The sequence below is a fragment of the Crotalus tigris genome, unplaced genomic scaffold (assembly GCF_016545835.1).
Source record: "Crotalus tigris isolate CLP2741 ecotype Arizona unplaced genomic scaffold, ASM1654583v1 scf7180000024387.2241675, whole genome shotgun sequence".
NCBI lineage: Eukaryota > Metazoa > Chordata > Lepidosauria > Squamata > Viperidae > Crotalus > Crotalus tigris.
The window spans coordinates 2,184,529-2,203,545 of record NW_024100557.1 but is presented as its reverse complement, the minus strand read 5'-3'; the positions used below and the strand labels follow the sequence as shown (position 1 = coordinate 2,203,545).

Genomic DNA, 19,017 nt, shown 5'->3' with positions numbered 1-19,017 from the left:
TTCAAGCAAAGGTTTGGGGTTTTTCCTGCTACTCTGTTACACGATTCAGGAGAGGTTCTCGCTGCAGATGAGCTGATGATGAGAGCCTTGAACCTTGTGTGGACTCTCTGTGTCCGTGGTTTTCATAGAGCCCCAGGGTTTACCAAGCAGCTCAGAGAGACAAAGTGACATAAGAGTTACTTGAAGCACTTCTGGAGGAAGAAAACAGCAAGGCCGACTGACCATAGATAAGAGCCATATTAGGTCTTACCTACAAAGCATAACTACTTCACTGTTCTTATTACATCTGCAGATAGCCAACCAGAAGCCCTGTTTGGGTAACTAGATCCTTCCTGGGTAAGAAGGAGCAGGGGAACCTTTGCAAGGTTGTTGTAAAGAATATACTTGGCATCTGTCAGATAAAGTTGCTTGACTGCTCAGAGTTAAGCTCTGACTGGGCAGAAAATTCAGAGGTGACGGAGACACATCTAAGCCTTGTTATCAGGGAGGAGTTAACCTGGTTGCTTTTGAGGAAGTGGACAGGATCCTTGGGGCTGTGAGCTTGGCCACCTGTGGTATGGATCCATTACCTTCTGACTGCTTAAAGACTCCAGGAGATGGTATGTGTTGGACCCAAGCGGTGATTAATGCCTCTATGTAGTAGGAGTGGCATTGTCTGGCCTGAAGAAGGTATGCCCTGTTCTCAAGAGGCCATCCTTTGATCCCACACTACTGGACAATTTTTGTCTGTCTCCAATCTTACCTGAGCCATGGTTGTGCAGTGGTCAGAATGCAGTATGCTGACTCTGTAAGCTGCTTAGGGAGGGCCATAAAGCACTTTGAAAAGGTATATAGTCTAAGTGCTATTGCTATTGCTATCTTGCCTTTTTAGGAAAGGTTGTTGAAAGAATGGTTGGCATACAGCCAGAAAGGGTCCTGGATAGAATGGATTATCTGAATCTTTTTCAGTCTGGGGAATAGCCCTGGAACGGCTTTGTTAACATTCATTGATGATCTTTGGAGGGCTTGGGACGGAGGTGGTACAACTATTATGGCCTTCCTGGACTTCTTGAGGCTTTCACTATCATTGAACATGATATCTGAACTGTCTTCAGGGCCCAGGAGGGAAAGGCACTGTATTTTTTTTTTTTATTGAAAATTTTTAAATTTTACAAAACAAATCCCTTCCCCAAACCCCCACCCTCCCATACCCTCCCCCATCTTCCCCAAACCTCCCATACTCTCCCTCAACCTTCCCAGAGCTGAATACAGGCTTACTTAAAGTTTTCAAAGAAAATAAAAAATAGAAAAAAACTTAAAACACATATAAATCCTAAACAAATCTAAATACCTTAAATTAAACAAATTATCTTCTCTAAAACATAATAGTTGCAAACATTAAACACACATTATAATATACTTTAAACATTTTCTAGTATTGTACTTATATTATTATCCATCATTCTATATAGAATGGCACTGTATTATGATGATTCTCCTCCTTCCTTCATAGCTAGTTCCAATCAGGGTTGGTAGGAGGGTTAGCCCCCTGTAATGAGGGGTACCCCAGGGCACAGGCCTTTCACCACTCCTTTTTAAATGAAACTGCTAGGGGAGATTATCCATCAGTATGCCTTGCACAGATTTGTTTAGTGCACCAATTGCATTCTTTCCTGGACTGGGAGGCCTTGCTCACAGTCTCTTATGCCGATAGAGAAGAATATTTGTAGTTCAGGGTTGACATGAGGGGGTCTTTGGTGGTCTCTGAGCTTGGTTGTTTTCTAGAAGACGTTTCTTTACCCAAACCGTATAACTTTATCAGTGCTAGTAGGGAGTGGGGGGTTTTCTCTTATTTTACGCTCGAGTGACTTGCCCTGCCAGTGTTTGTGAGAATGTCTTGGCGGTTCTTTGGTTGGGCTGTTTACTGCTAGCTTGTTTGACAATTCCTTGATTAGGATATGGTTTGCTTTATGATTGTTAGTCCAGTGTTAGCCTTGGTGTTAATCTCTGCTTGGTATTAATTGCTGCTAAGGAGATATTCTGCTCTTTTTGTTCCCTTTTTGGCTTGTTCACTATCTCTTTTAAATGGTATATAGATGTTGTTTATCTCTATGTGCCTGTTGATGGCCAACCTGTCAGCGTGCCAGGCTTCCAGGAATTGTCTAGCATTTTTGGACTTGCCTTGGTCTAGGATGGTTACAGTTTCCCATTGGTACTAAAGTTTGGTTGTTCAGTTTATGAGTTAATAGAGTCAGCAACATGCTCATCTCATGAGAAAGATTTTATGTTCAGCTACTTTCTTTCAAGGCAAATTCAATGACCTAAATGATATTTTCCAACTCTGTGGTTCAATGATTCAATTCACTTTAAGCACAGTGCATATTAGCACTGCAATGTACAAAATAGTAACATTATAATACTGAGTAATTCAGCATATGCACATGTTCTATATCTGAGAAAAAGAGAATGTGAGACTTATTCTTTCCTTGTTCAATTACCAATAGATTGACTCTGAGATCAAATCTTTCACAGCAAACCGAGAAACTTCACAACAGTCAAGATATTTCAGTTATTAAAGAAAAAGAAAAGCTGAAACAGAAGGGCCCTGCCCAATATCTACTAATCTGACAAAACAAATACTTCACACAGTTGTATGTAAAATAACTCTTCTCTTCTTTGGGAATTCCTGCCATGCATAAATTGGATCCAAGACATTCTAAGTATTTGATATGTCCTGAAAACTATTATTAGACTTCATTAAATCACTTATAGTTGTTTTAACAGGTTTCTTGTGATTTTTGTAGCTGAGATAGTCTGTTCTCAGCCACCTCCAGTTTGGCAGTTAGAAAATTAATGATAATTTTAATTTGTTTTTGTCTTTTTCTTCTCTATATGGACAGATTTTATATATCTCTCATAGTTTGTGGCTGTCACCTTTGTGCCAGAGCTTTCTTGGGAGTTATTTAAGCATTCAAAAATAGATTTCCTCCAATAACAAAACACTAATTATCCATTTATTGTGTTGTAAGTTTTAAATGATAACTAAATGCAATTTAGTGCAATATTATTAATACATCTCCTGAAGTACAAGCCATTGCCTATCTGACTAGATGATGATCTTGAATGAAAGCCAAGCTTTCATCTTTGTTGAATTGTTTATTCATATAGCTGCCCATCTCATAAATAAGCGACTTTGGGTAGCATACAACAAGGCTAAAAAAATAGTTAATAAATACCAAACAGTTGTTATTATAATTATTATTAAGACAGAAGAGAAGAAATATTGGATGAAGATATGTTTATCATAAAGATAGTCCTTGACATGCAACTATTCTTTCAGTGACCATTTGAAGTTACTATGATACTAAACAAAGAGACTTACAATCTGTACCCAAAGTTATGGCCACTGCAATCACAAGTTCACAATTTGGTTGCTTGACAATCTGCCTTCCCTTACCTGCAGAGATGCTGCAACTCATCCCCACCCACCTGTCTTTTCCCCACCCTGCATCTTGGGCCTACTTCCTGCTTGGCTGGGTTCCCACCAGATTTAAGTCTGCTTCCTGCCCCACACTCTTGAGCCTCCTCCCATCTTGTACCACTTACCTCTTCTGAAAATTGCTTTTCTGAAAGAGTGTCCAGCCGATCCATCACACAATCTTCCAATAAGGAAAGTGTCTCGTGCCATCCCAAAAGCGGGTGTCATTTTGGAAGGATTTTTGCATATTTTTTTTAAATTTTGAATTCTCAGATTGCAAGAATTGTGGCCACTTCCACAATGGTGCCCGCATCTGGGATGGCAAAACGGAGCTTCTGGGTAGCAAGTCTGTGCAGTGCCTCGATTGATTCTGTTTCACAATACGTGCTACTCATCAACAGTAAATCACAGATGAGGGAGGCCTTATTACAGACTGATCTGGCATTGAGAAGCAGCATCTGAAAGTCTGTGGAGTCTTTGAAAGTCTGGTGACTGGGTACAGGGATTGAGATCAAGGAGTTGGAACATGAAACTAATATGAGATTCTCAATCCCACAAATATGGCTCACCCCTTGTTTCTTGCCATATCTCCCCATGCCCATCACCATTACAATACTTTGGGCTGCCTATGTCACCTACAGGCCGCATTATCCTCCAATTTATGCCCCCCAATTTCTAAGGCTGGGATCCTCTCATAATGCTCAATCCCATCCATCCCAGGAAAGGGAAGCTAGGCACCCTGGCACACTTCAACTTTATTGGCTCTCAGTGCCATCAGGGTGCCCAGTGTCCATCTCCCCCACTGTATCCACACACTCACACATAGACATACATAACACGTCACAGGAACACATCACAGGAATACCCTTCCTACTGCTCTCACTAGTTGGTAAAGGTTTCCTTCCAATTTACCCCCACCCAACCAATGTTCTCTTCTGGCTCACACCCAAAGGAGGGAATCAAAGGTACCTAACTAGCAGATAGAATCACATCTTGTGTGTTCAGCTCTTCTCTAGAGCCAACAGAGGGAAAGATAAGATGTATTCTGTGGGGCTGAGTGTCCAATTGCCTTGTCCTCCTTCCCTAGTCACCAATTTCCCTAAAATCTAGAGTCCTGGACAGTCTCTTCAGATGAAGGGTCACACAGAATCATATAGTCCATTTGGTAGAGGCACTGGCAGAAAAAAAGGGTGCAAACCCAAAAAACATGACCCCATAACAATCAGAGCTGCAAATGAAGCCCAAGCTATTCCTTCATCCAGCATCAGGTCCAAAAGGACAACAGGCATAAACAGCAACAGGTCTGCCAAAGCAACCAGGGTTGCAACCACAGTCCATCCTCCAGTTTGCTCCTCTAACTCAATCTCTAGCAATAGCAATAAAAGAATCGAGAATCGGTGAGAATCAAACTTCTGGCTGTTGGCAGAATTAGCCTGCAATATTGCATTATAACCATTGCGCTGCCACCATGGCTCTAGCTGTTCCTCTGGCCTCTAAAATTCCTAGAGTGACTAATGTGAGCCATAGATGTGGCAAAGGCACTAGGTCCATATGTACAGCACAGCTGCCAGCCTGTTTCTCTGCACCCCATTTCTTTGGCCACCAAACCTCCATCAGGAACAGGACCTGTCAATACTCCTCTGTCCCATTCCTTCTTCAAAACCCCCACTGTACCTAACATATAGGCATGACAATGCAGCAAATGTGGCAGCACAGCTCAGTAGCAAACATAGCCCCATCCACCAGATTCTCCAGCTGAGGAGATCCAAATTCAGATCGAGTCAAGCAATCCCTAGCAGTCCACATAGGCGCCAATCAAATCACTAAGGGGACCATCTTAATGTCTATGGAGATTCTCAATCATCTAGGTCATGGTTGTCTCAAAGATGCTTTTTCAAAAGGCAATTAGACTGTTTTTCCTTGAAGATGTTTCATTTTTCATCCAAGAAGCAGTCTCCAGTTAGAATTGAAGTAGCTTCTTGGATGAGAAACGAAACATCTTCAGAGTAAAAGAAAGTCCAGCTGTCTTTTGCAAAAGCACCTTTGGGATTTGTCTTGACTTCTGTTCTCCGCCACCATGTTGCACATTATTTTTAACGTTTCTAGAAGAGTGCCACTGCCTTTATAAGAACAATTGTTAATGTGAACTAATTTAACATTGGGATTGTTTATACTTATTTGGCTTGTGTTGTACCGTATCTTCTTCTTAAAGCAAATGGATGAAATTTGGTATATAATATTTTTACTAGGCAGAGCTGAGCTGAGGTTTGAATTAAAGATTTTGCAGCTCGTAGTATTTTTTATTTCTCTGATAAAGAGCTATGAGTGCAAGCAATCTGTCAGCTCCACAATGTAAGCCAGATCAGGAAATCAGTTCCACAGGAAGACTAATACTACTCTTATTGAGATTGTCTATAATAAAATAATCTTGAAGTCTGATTGTGCTGCAACTCTTTCTCCTCTCATAGCTCAGTAAATTAAGGAGATGTCTGCCTGTTATGTTATTTCAATATGAATGAAATGTTATTTCACCCTGGACTTAAAAATGGTTTGGTCCCTTCTGCATTGGCAACAAATCCTGCATATCTGCATCAAGGTCATCTTCTCTACTGTTTATAATACTCAACACATCAGTATCTGAGGATACCAATCTGAAACCTAAAACTGTGATATGAAATTATGAAGTCAAGTATTATTTTCCTTGTATAACTGTCTTTAAACAGCAATCATAAAAACTCTGGTTTACTTGATCAGAAAAAGCCACAATTCTATAATCTGTAGAGAAAAATGGCTCAGATGATTACTGGTGTATCCATCGTAGACCTTGCAACTATTTAGCAAGGTGAGTAGACTGTATATACCTATATAAGAAAATCTACAAAGACTGCAGGAAAGATAAATTAATCCTTAAAAAGGCAATATTTTCATTGCTGGGGCAGGTAAGACAGTTTTTTTTAAAAAAGTGAATGATTTGTACCGCATCTGCAAAGGAAAAGGTAGAAAATGAAGACATGCATTTTCTACATGCTGAATTGCCCTGAACATTTACAGCTCTTCCAGAGAATTCAACTGCATGTCTGGAGTTCAATGGCAAGAAAGAAGGATACTTTTCTGAGGGGAGAGAGTGTGTCCACATCTCATCTCTTACTCAGTAATGGTGGAAACAATATAAATATGCAAAAGGACTGCAGAGATTGAATATATGTACTGCAAACAACTTTTATGGTTTCACTTGAATTTCATGAAATGTTTTCCTCTACCTCCAACCTGGAATAACTAATAAACTGCTAATATAGTAAAAGAAAACAAGCTGCCTAGAATTAGCTGTCCTCCTAACCATTTCTGACTCTAAAGAAAAATATGGCAATATTGCTACAACCCATCAAGAGTGGATTGCAAATCACTGTTTGAGGGAGTTTTTGAACATCTGTACTTTCTTCTTCTTCTTCTTCTTCTTCTTCTTCTTCTTCTTCTTCTTCTTCTTCTTCTTCTTCTTCTTCTTCTTCTTCTTCTTCTTCTTCTTCTTCTTCTTCTTCTTCTTCTCCTCCTCCTCCTCTTCCTCCTCCTCCTCCTCCTCCTTCTCCTTCTCCTCCTCCTTCTTCTCTTTCTCCTCCTCCTCCTCCTCCTCCTTCTTCTCCCCCCCACTTCCTCTCTGCTAAAATGCAGTTGAGGGATAGTTGCATGATCACTTAAAAATACCAATTTATCACCTTTCTTTCAAATAATTCTCAGTCTAATAGTTTTCCTCTTATAAGCCAGTGAGAATCCAGTGCAAACCGACCATCTGCCTTTATGGGAATACAGAGATGGTTATAATATCTCACTATTGATGGTGTCTATGACAACTTGGTGATATCAAAGAAATTACCTGATTAATCTGGAGGGAGTGTGATACTTGTATTTAATTTGAATATTCTATTGCAAATATGTTGTGTCTTTATTCTTTTTTTATTGTTTTAATACCTTCAAGTTAATACTGACTTCTGGTGACTGCCTGGACTAATCCCTGCAGTTCTGGCAAGACTTTGGAAGTGGTCTGCCATTGTCTGCTCTCTAGGGCTGAGAGACACTGACTGGCCCAAGGTTATCCAGGTGGCTTTGTGCCTATGGCCCTGTCTCCAGGTTTCTAGTCTGGTGCCTTAACTACACCAAACTGGCTTTCATTATGTTTACTTACAATTCTGTAGGACTCTGGATCTTGATATTTAAACTATTAGCCATCTAGTCATCCATACTTTCCATTATTCTAACTTAAATTCAGAGTTATATATTTTCAGTTTGTACTAAAAAGGCTATTGTCTCATGCCAGCATTTCTAAGCATTTTAGCATTAGTCCCCTCTATGTGACATTTGTAATTCTTTCTTGTAAATGAGTTCAGTAAAATATTAATGAGCATATCAAATTGCCATGCCAACCAATCAAATTGTTCATGTGTCTCTGAAGATAATTGTCTCCTTTTCTTTTTTTCCCAATAATGAAATACATCAAAGAAGTCAGGAAAATACAAAGCATTATTTGACTGCACACTAAATTTATATCAAAATATTTCTGTATCATTCAAGTTCTGAAAATACTGGGAATGCTTTAAATACCTGGATTATATTGCTGTATGCAATTCAAGCTGGGGTAGTGCCTTGTACAAAAAATAAAATATATTTAATTAATAATATGAAATGGGCCTGATACATCCATCCTCTCCTTTCTAGTTTGCAGCAAAGGTTAATATTATACTTGAACTAGGGAACAACGATAATAGTAACATGTTGCTTGTCACACAAGCTAAGGAAGAATGAAGTTGCACTGTAGGTAAAAATGAAGGAGAAAAGAAAGAACATGTGTGTTCAAAGCTCCAGAATTAGTGTAATTAATTTCTGTTTCCTGCTTATAGTTAACTGTGAATATTCAAAGATAATAACTATAATCGGTATGCTTTCAAGACCAAAGCACTTTCTCCTGGGGCTACAATATTTTTTCCATTATTATTTTGATATACAGAATGGCGCAGATAGAATTATTTTGTATAGGCACATAATCTTAGAGTGCTCTGTAGAATCAGAAATGATTGCACTAACTTTTTTTTAAATCTTTTTCAAATAACTAAGCTGAATGACCAGCATATACAGTAATATTTTCAAAGATCAAAAAGCATCCAATGTATGTTGTCACCTTGTACAGTGGAGGCAAAGACTGAACAGCCAGTGATTTTGATTCCTATGAAAGCTAACGAATTACACAGCGCACCGTCTCCTTACTCCAATTTAATCTTTCAAAATGTACAAAACATGAAAATGTGTATAAATTCATATTATTAGTGCTTTCTGTTAAGATTATGTAACAAAGTACAGCTCTTGATTATGTTGGTGGAAAGATTCTTCTAAAATTCTACTTTGTACCATGCAGCAAATTTCTCCACCAGCCGATCTGACTGGGAAATTTATATTACTTTGTTTAATTTTAACTGTGGATGCTAACATGCTGTGTAGAAAGCACGTGTTTCTGCCTACCCACACATCAACTACTTCTACATAAAACAGAGAAGTATAAGTATTTGCTTTTAGACAATACTTTTATATATTCAGATTTAGTCCTATACTTTACTTCTGGATTCTTATTTATTTGCTGCCTGGGCTATCTGTCTTATTGCAAGCTTAGAATTGTCACTTAAATATGCTTAGTGAAAGGAAGTAAAAGAAAGAAACCATTATTATATATTGGGTTTCTAATAGGAATTTGTCATGCAGCTGAAATTAAAGTATATCATATGGAATATGAGGCTTCCTTATATTTAAGATGTGATTATTATTATTGTTGTTGTTATTCCTCCTAAATAGTGACAAGTGTGTTTTAAATACCTTTATTACATAAAGTATAAAGACTCAGAACTGCTGTTGCTGGCTGCCGTGAATAGCAAATGCAGATTTAGAATTGACTCCTGGTCAAAATGTGTGTTTTAGTTTTATCTTTGCAGTAGCCTGGTCTGGTTACACAATGCCTAGAATATCAGATTTTTCTCTGCTTCCCTTCTCAGTCCTTATGTATCTGTCCTTCTGATGACCCCCCGTTGCCCCAGCAAGCTAACACAGTTGTGCAGACACTATTCTCTAAAGATACTTTCAGGAAATGAGGGTGTGTTTGTGTAGCAAGACAATCATTAGTTTGGCCTCTGGAGGTTAAATGGGTGGGTATCACTGTAGCAACAAGTTGTGAGCTACAACTCTGCAAAGCTAAGAAAAGCTGTTCTCTTCTGGCTTACACAAATGTTCATGTAAACGTGCTTAAGGAGGCTTCAGTGAGGTTGTCATTTTCCTCCAAGGATTGGAAAAGGAGATGGATTGTACCACAGGGAAAAAGTGCACAGGATCACTTGCAGCCCTAAGCTAGGTGGGCACAGGTGCAATGCTTCTTTTCCCAGCATTGTATTGCAACAAAGGCAGAGCTGACAGTAGCAATCAATAATATCTATTTGGTCAACGACCAGCAGAAATTTGTAAGAGCAAAAGCAAAGTGACGCAAGTAAATACAATAATAATCCAACAAGTATCAGAATATATCATAAAGTACAACATTTACTCCTCTGTTATTATGTTAATGCAATTGTTACCCGGGTGATAAATCTACAACATTGATAGGCTTAAAACAAAAATAACAACTATACATCCCCTGCAGTTTATTAGTTAAGATACTAAATAGATTTATAGGAAAAGGACTAAATAACAACCTGCTGCAGGCAGGGTTTTTTTAAAAAAAAAATCTACCAAATTACAAGTCCATGAAACAAGTTTTTAGCTCTAGAAGAGTGCTGTAATGACCTTGCCTTCTGTATTTAGTTTTTTTTATTCTCAATTTGATAAAATGAACTTTTTCATTTGCTTATCTGTTTTTTCAAAGAGAGTAAACATAACTTAATTACTTAATAACTGAAGATGGCCAACATACCTAACACTCCTTCCTCTTCCTATTTTCCCAACAACACAACACCCCTGTGAGGTGGGTTGGGCTGAGAGAGTGATTGGCCCAAAGTCACCTAGCTGACTTTCATGGCTAAGGCAGGATTAGAACTCACGGTCTCCTAGTTTCTAGGCCAGCACCTTCACCACTAAACCGCATGGGCTCTTCTCCTCTGAGGAGAAGTTTTGGATATTGTTCTCTTTGGCTTTTAACAAATATAAGTAATGTCAATTAATCAAAACTGTTTGCTTTTATAATGTGTGTGTGTGTGTGTGTGTGTGTGTGTGTATGTGTGTGAATTTATTAATATAGAAAATTGTTATGTCCCGAGCCTTTGCAAACGGCTCGGGCGTTTGCAGGCAGTCCCGGGCAGGTGCAAAGCTGCCCGGGACCAGACAGGCTGTCGCCAGCGCCGTGCGCATGCGCGGGTGCTGGCGCGGGAAAAGTAACCCATTTACCCGGGAGTTGCCTATATAAGAGGCTGCGAGGCGTTTGGGCGAGGCTGAAGCCATCTTCCTGTAAGCTGAACGCTGAATAAAATGAAACTGAGAACTCCAGCTGCTTCTCGTGTCTGTTTTCCCGCCACGGACTCAACACTGGCGACGAAGGTGGGATGCCTTGCACTACCTGGAAAGGAAGAAGTGTAAGCTTACCCAAGGAGTCCTGAGCGGCGGAAGAGGAACGGCGTCGACTCGGCAGCTGCCCGCCAATCCGGTGCGCATTCGGGGGTAGGCTGGCTGATAGACCCGTCTCCTGAAGATCCGAAGATGGCGAAAATCGGAAGGCTTTCGGAATTCGACGTCTCACATCCAGAGCGGTGGGAGTCCTACGTATCCAGAATGGAGAACTACTTCAAGGCAAACCAAGTGAGGGAAGATAGCTTGAAGGCTGCCACCCTGCTTTGCGTTTGCGGCCAAGACGCCTTCGAAATCGCAGAAAACCTTGCAGCACCTGTTCCAGTAGAGTCTGTAAGCTACGCAGACCTGAAGAAGCTGATGAAAGAGCACTTCCACCCCAAGGTGTCCGTTATCTCATGGCGCCACACCTTCGAGCAGAGGGATCAACGGTCCGGTGAGTCAGCCAAGGAATACATCGCCGCGTTACGGAAGGCCGCCAAGCCCTGCGAGTTCAAGGACCTCGAGGAACGACTGAGGGACCGATTCGTGTGCGGGTTAAGGCATCGCGAGCTACAACAGAGACTTTTCGCAAAGGAAGAATTATCCTTCCAAGACGCCTTAAGGGAAGTCACCGCAGAAGAAGCAGCAGGCGGCGCCATCAAAAACATGCGGCCGATCAGAAACAGTGCAGAGGGTGCGTCCGTGCACCAGGAAGACGTCCGACGAAACTCCGAGGAGGATCCGGACGAGGAAGTCGACCGTCTACACCCCGCGAAGGAAGAGAACCAGAAGGGAAGCTCTTCGGCTCCGCTCAAGTGCATCGGGCTGTGGAGGTCGCCACAGAAGAACCGACTGCAAGTTCCGCTCCGCTACTGCCGGGAGCGGCAAACTAGGGCACATTGCAGCTGTGTGTCTGGGCCGACGAAAGGCACACCCCCAAGAAGAACGCCTGAAGGGTACCAGACTCCCCAGCCAGAATAGGGTAGGTTTTTGCGCTTCGCGAAGAAGCATCTGTAGGACAGGCACACACAAGCCCATGAAGAAAAAGCTGTCACTAACGTGAAGCTACAAGGGGTTCCATTATCTATGGAACTAGACCCAGGGTCTGCCCTTTCCATCATTTCATTGCATACATTTAGGACGATTTGTTCCAGGGAAGTGGGGGGTCTAAGGCCAAGTTAAGCCTTCTGATAATTGGATAACAGATTTTCAGAACTCAAGAGTGTGGTTAAGGGGAGGCCACCCTTAACGTGCAATACAGAGTTTGAACGGTCCATAGATTATAGTATTAGGGTGGTGAACGAACGAGTTCCATAGGACTCGATTGGTTTGAGCGCCCTGGGCTATACGTCACAGACTCAACAGCTTACGAAACACTCGACCTACAGAAGTCTGCAAAGAATTTGCAGATGTTTTCAGCCCCCAGCTGGGCACATTCAAAGGACCACTGTGTCCTTAAAGCTAGGGGGACCCCACTGCACTCCATAGGATTAAAGCAAGAAGGGTCCCTTTTGCTTTAAAAAATAAGATTGACACTGAATTAGACAAACTAATCCAACAGGGAATCCTAGAACATGTTGATTCCAGCCCGTGGGAGACCCCCATTGTCACGCCTCTAAAGGCAAATGGGGACATTCGCATTTGTGCTGATTACAAATGCACACTCAATAAGGCATTGCAGCAACATGCCTATCCTGTCCTGTGGTCAGTCACATCCTGGCCTCTCTCAAGGGGGGGCGTGTTTTTGCAAAGCTTGACCTAGCTCAAGCATATCAACAGCTGCCTGTTGATGATGATGCTGCCATAGCCCAGACCATTGTGACCCACAGGGGAGCCTTTAAAGTAAAAAGGCTACAGTTTGGAGTAAATGTCGCTCCTGGGATTTTCCAAAGCGTAATGGAAAACACACTACGAGGTATGCCAGGGGGTCTCGCCCCTACTTGACGAGGTATTGATTGCAGGAGACTCCACCACATTCTACTGAAAGACTTAGGCTGTTCTGTTAAGATTCAGGAAAACAGGCCTCAAGCTCAAAAAAGACAACTGCAAGATTGGGGTGCCTTCTACGAATTTCTGGGGTTCAAAATTGATGCTGCTGGGATTCACCCTGCTGAATCCAAACTAACTGCTATTTTAGAAGCACCTAGGCCAAAGTCCAAGGCCGAACTTCAGGCCTTCCTGGGCCTCCTGAATTTCTATAATTCTTTTCTTCCACAAAAAGCTAGTGTAGCTGAGCCTCTTCACAGGCTACTAGACAAGCAAGCAGTGTGGCAGTGGTCACAAACGCATGAGGGTTGTTTTAACAAAGTCAAGGCTTTGCTCACTTCTAACAGTGTACTTGCACATTTCAACGAGTCCCTTTCTGTGTGCATCGCTTGTGATGCGTCCCCTTACGGGGTTGGAGCTGTCCTGAGCCACCTCAGGTCTGATGGACCTCAGGTTCCTATGCGATAGCTACTCCAGAACACGTCTTCTGCCTGGAGCGCAACTCGCTCGTTAGACAGGGAGGCTCTGGCTGTTATGTTGCTGGAATTAAAAAATTCCACGATTTTCTATATGGCCAGGCATTTCACGTCTTCACTGACCATAAGCCTAATGCTGGGATGTATTACCACACGTACAGCAGGACTCCCCACATCATTCCCCTAGAATGCTGTAGGTGGTCTATTTGTCTGATTGACTATGATTTTTCATTACTCACAACTCTTTTTACAATTAAATGGGCCATGCTGATGCCTCAGTAGGTTGCCTCTGCCCAGTTAGTAGAAGCTGACCACTCGGCCAGCTGTACATTCTATTCAATCCCAAGCCTTGCCCGAGCCCTCTTAGTGCCTAGGGATCAGTTACCCGCTATGAAACGGGTACAGATCGACACACACTTTCACTGTGTGTCCGCCTCCTGGAGTCCTGTCCGAGGGTGGCCTGAGCCACTGCCCTAGTCCTGAGTTTCAGAGTTTCTGGTCCAAAAGGAACGAATTGTCCCTTTCTCAGGGTTGTTTGCTTTGGGGAAACAGAGTTGTCATTACCACCTCAATGAGGACTAGGGTCTTAGAATCCCTCCACGAGGGTCATCCTGGCATTGTTCGTATGAAGGCTCTTGCACGCAGCCACTTGTGGTGGCCTGCTTTAGATAAAGATATTGAGGCTAAGGGACACGCATGCCACATGTGCCAACGATCTCGCCCAGAGATGCCCCAAGCTCCTGTGCATAAATGGGAGGAAACACAGTCCCCATGGTCTAGGGTGCACATTGACTACGCTGGGCCCTTTCAGGGCCAGTTCTTCTTGGTCCTTGTTGACAGCCAATCGAAATGGCTTGAGGTTGTACCTGTCTCATCCACCACCACTGCAAAGACTATTCAGGTACTGAGGGGGATTTTTGCTGCACACGGGCTGCCAGATGTTATTGTGTCCGACAACGGCCCTCAATTCACTTCCTCCGAATTCAAAGCTTTCTTACAGGCCAAAGATTCGTCATGCCACGTCTGCGCTCTTCACCCGTCCACCACAGGTATAGGCTGAACGCATGGGTGCGCATCGCAAGGCCGCCTATGAGAGACTCACCTATATGGGGACTGGCAATCACAGGTTGGCTGGACTTTCTCCTTTCTTATCGCACCACACCGTCACTTCTACAGGAGAGCAAGTCCAGCTTGAATGTCGTTGGGGACGCCAACTTACATACTAGACGTGAACGGTGTTGCATCCTGACAAGACCTGCATTATCTAGCTCAACATCTAGGCACCTAGTAAAAACTACTGTGGGTGCCCCGGTTTGGGCTCGCAACTACGGGCCTGGTCATACATGGGTCCCCGCTTCTGTGTCCAGGATCAAGGTCCTCTCTCCTACGAGGTTGCCCTGGACAACGGTCGTGTCCTGCGTCGGCACATCGACCAACTTCGCTCTAGGCGAGACTTTTCTGCTGAGACTCCTGGGTCCTTTCCAGGGGGGGAGGGGGACCCTTTGGAGCAAAGGGAAGGGCAAGAGCTACTGCCCATCTCCACTGAGGGAGCCACAAACGGCTCGTCCCAAGGTTCCGCAATTGCTCCGAAAAGGAAGTCATGGAGCTTACCCACACAACAGGCACTCACGCCTACTCCAGCCAGGGAGTCACCCCGGGGGCATACTCACTTTCCACACACATCACACAGCACTCCAGTAACGGAGGATACCCGGGGGCATCCCAACAAATCATTCCCCGCAAGAGAGCTGGCACACAATTCCCAAGGTTGGCCTGACCTTACCCCAAATCCTACAGGGGGTCAAACATACACAGAGCTAGTCGAGGAACCAAGTCCCGACTACAACAACCCTAGCACAAATCAGGGAACACCTGAGTTTTGGGAAAGTACAGAAACCCACACGAGCCCGAACACAGAATGGGGTTCAGGGAATGGACAGCCTCCTGACAGGTCTTGGACTGACCTAGGAGGTCCTACAGAGACGCCCAGCAGCGGCTATCACTTCAAGGGGCCCGAGGGTCTACAGCTAGGCAGGTCAACCAGGTCACAAAGCAACAGAAGCCCTGGCCTGACGAGCCCGGTGGGCAAGCGAGCAGGCCAGGCATTGGGGCACAGTCCTTGGAAGACACCAGGGCACAATAGAGAGAACAGGCTCACGCCTCCCTCCAGTCAGGGGACTTATGCCAGTAATCCAGAGCTAAGAAGGTCACAGAGAGCAAAGAAATCTCCCAAGTACCTAGAAGACTACATAACATTGCTGGCAAAGCAAAAGCCAGTAAACAGTGGGAACATTGGGGAGCAAAATGTCATATAAAATAAATGTTGTATGTTGGTAGTAGTTTTAGCCCGGGGGAAAGGGGTGTTATGTCCCGAGCCTTTGCAAACGGCTCGGGCGTTTGCAGGCAGTCCCGGGCAGGTGCAAAGCTGCCCGGGACCAGACAGGCTGTCGCCAGCGCCGTGCGCATGCGCGGGTGCTGGCGCGGGAAAAGTAACCCATTTACCCGGGAGTTGCCTATATAAGAGGCTGCGAGGCGTTTGGGCGAGGCTGAAGCCATCTTCCTGTAAGCTGAACGCTGAATAAAAGAAACTGAGAACTCCAGCTGCTTCTCGTGTCTGCTTTCCCGCCAAGGACGCAACAAAAATTATGACAGGAAGACCAAAATAACATTTTCTAAACAGCTTGTAAAAACATATAAAAATATATCTATTTCTTAAAATATTTAGTTTTATTTACTCTGTGGAGGGAGTTTGTCATTTATAATTTTGTCTTAGATGTAACCACTATTCACTTGTAATTGTCTATTAAGCCAGTAAAACTCAATAGTAAATCATACCAGAATTCCTTTTGTGTGAAAAAAAGTCCTTTACATTCTATGCTTTAATTGTGCAGTGTAATATAAAGCCCTCTATAGTTCTTTATTCATTACAGGACAATACTGTTTATTTTTAAAACACAACTCTCTATATGCTTCAGTGAGACTTAACTTATGTTGAATTGGATTGCCTGTTAGGCCGTCCGCTGTATTACTTAGCCAAGTTTAAAGCTGGCTGACATAGTCCATTATTTTTTCTCCTATCTCCACAGGATTGAAAAAACGTACAAGGAAAGCCTTTGGAATACGGAAGAAAGAAAAGGATACCGATTCCACGTAAGTATGTACTGTGAATTAACAGTCTGAAGAGTAACAGAGTTAGATTAAATCCAGTCCATCCTTAGAACAGTGCCCTTTAATGGGATCTAGGCAGTATGCCTTTCCTCTCATGATTCCTGGCCTTTGGAACAGTATGTATACAGTATATGTATTTGTACCCTGCCTTTATCATTTTTACAATAACACTTGAGCACACAAATAAATAAAAATAAATAAATAAATTCAAGGCAGCAAACATATCCACCACATCTTCCCCTATTTTCCACACAACCACAGTCCTGTAAGGTGGTTTGGGCTGAGAAAGAGTGGCTGGCCTAAAGTTCCCCAGATGGGCTTCATGGCGAAGGCAGGACTTGAACTTATGGTCTCCTGCTTTCTAGCTTGGTGACTTAACCACAATTTGAACTGATTCAAGGTCCTGAGTTGGGAGTATGTCCCTTGATGGCAATTTTATATACCATGAATTATTTTAGTTGGTGTTATTTTCATCTCTTTATCTAAGACAGTGGTGGCGAACCTATGGCACACGTGCCAGAGGTGGCACTCGGAGCCCTCTCTGTGGGCACACATGCTATTGCCCCTGTCTTGACTCCCTGACGACCCCCTCCTCACCAGCAGCCTCCCTGGAGGAGAGTTGCCCCCAAGCGTGGCCCACACAGAGCAGAGCAGCTAAGGACATGGCAATCAGGCAGCGTAGACAAGACTCTGCCCTCATGCCCCATCGGGCACAGTTGATGCTGCAGGGTGCTGGCAGAGGGCATTGTCGCCATGGTGCTGCTGGGCTGCCTGAGTGATCTGCGGTGGGCCCTGGAGGCAGTGAGTGGCCCTGCAGGCAGAGTGGGGGCGGAGGAGGGGCGGCTCCAGTTTTTTGGCACTCAGTCTCTAAAAGGTTCGCCATCACTGATCTAGGATATACCACATTTTCGTTTTTGTGATTTTGAATTTATTTTTAATTGTTTGTCATTCAAAGTAATTTTTAGTTGGGTGGGTGGCTTCTATCAATATGAATTGTAAACACACAAATATATAACTAGAACTGTTTCGTAAATGAGGCTGTTTTACACAAACAGTTACTCATTTCTCAAAAGCTGAGTCCCTGATAGGATGACTATATTTCATCTAAACTGCCAAAGGGATGAAGGTTGAAAGTTTGATTGAATTCTTTCAACTCTGTCAATATAGAGACTTACAGAAGGTAGAAGCCAAATTCTCAAAAAAGAAAGCTGATGTTAGATGTCCATGAAAAATTGTCTTGTTATATCACAGGATTCTATTATTGGTTTAGAAGAGTTTTTGAAATGAAACTGTTTCCCATGGTGCAGTACTTAGCTGTTCCTGGATGATGTGTAAGGAAAAAAATATTTTAAGTTTATTGCTGCTTTCTGTTTCTCAAAGACATTTTCCCCCACCTTTTTTTCCTTGAAAAGTTTCATAGCAAATATCAGAAAAGCTAAAAAAAAAAAAATGGAAAATGGAGACCTCAAGGAGATTCATAAGAATTTTTGCATTTTGACATATGTGAAAATGCTTTCCATCATCCTGCACCAAGCTTTTAGAGTACTGTGGTTATTGCTGATAAAGTGCCTTTAATTATGTTTATTTGACAAGATTTAAATCATGTTTTTGAATAATATATAAAATAAAGTAATTTCTGTAGATTAAAATTAAGGAGTAGTTTATCAAATCTGTTGGATGCATCACCTCCTCCCACCAAATTGTTTAAATGTGCAGAATAGAAGAAATATTATCCGTTGTCCCACTTTTCATCTCTATTCTGCTTTGTTAAGTATATGCATAGGTTAAAGCTGGAATAAACTAAAGGCGGGAATAATTCCTTTAGGATTCTCCATGCTGATTATCTACAGCAGGGGTGTCAAACTCGTAATGTCACATGACGTGTCGTGACGTATCACGACTTTTTTTGCCATTGCTGGCTATGGGGTGGGCATGGTTTCGCTATGATGCATCCAGCCCGTGAGCTGGCAGTTTGACACCCCTGACCTACAGTATTGTTTTCAATGGTTCTGGAAAGTTCTGTTATGTCCTGCCCAAAATGTGAGGCCAAGTTTCACATAAGAGCTAAAACTTTACTACGGATGTGATTTGACTAAATTCCTTAGTAACATACTAGAGCAGTGGTTCTCAACCTGTGGGTCGGGACCCCATTTGGGGTCAAACGACCATTTCATGGGGGTCGCCAAACAACGCAGTCTGCCATTTTTCCCCCCCTTTTCCTTAGCTGTGCTACTCCCTTTTATTCTATTGGCTTTTGAAAGCCAATAGAATAGGCTCTCTTGAATAGAGTTTAATTCTATTGGCTTTCAAAAGCCAATAGGAATTGTCCAGGCTGTCTCTGCCCTGCTGAGCCCACCAAAAGTC

The 19,017-nt window shown here is 42.8% G+C and overlaps 1 protein-coding gene across 17 annotated transcripts in view; it reads left to right on the top strand.

Moving 5' to 3' along the window:
- Nucleotides 1-19,017, top strand: part of SGIP1 (SH3GL interacting endocytic adaptor 1) — a 115,823-nt gene that overhangs the window by 23,956 nt on the left and 72,850 nt on the right. For all 17 annotated transcript variants that reach the window (XM_039329078.1, XM_039329075.1, XM_039329086.1 and 14 more), the window contains exon 2: nt 16,572-16,635. In XM_039329078.1, coding sequence (XP_039185012.1) covers nt 16,572-16,635 — 64 coding nt within the window. The remainder of the gene's footprint in view (nt 1-16,571; nt 16,636-19,017) is intronic.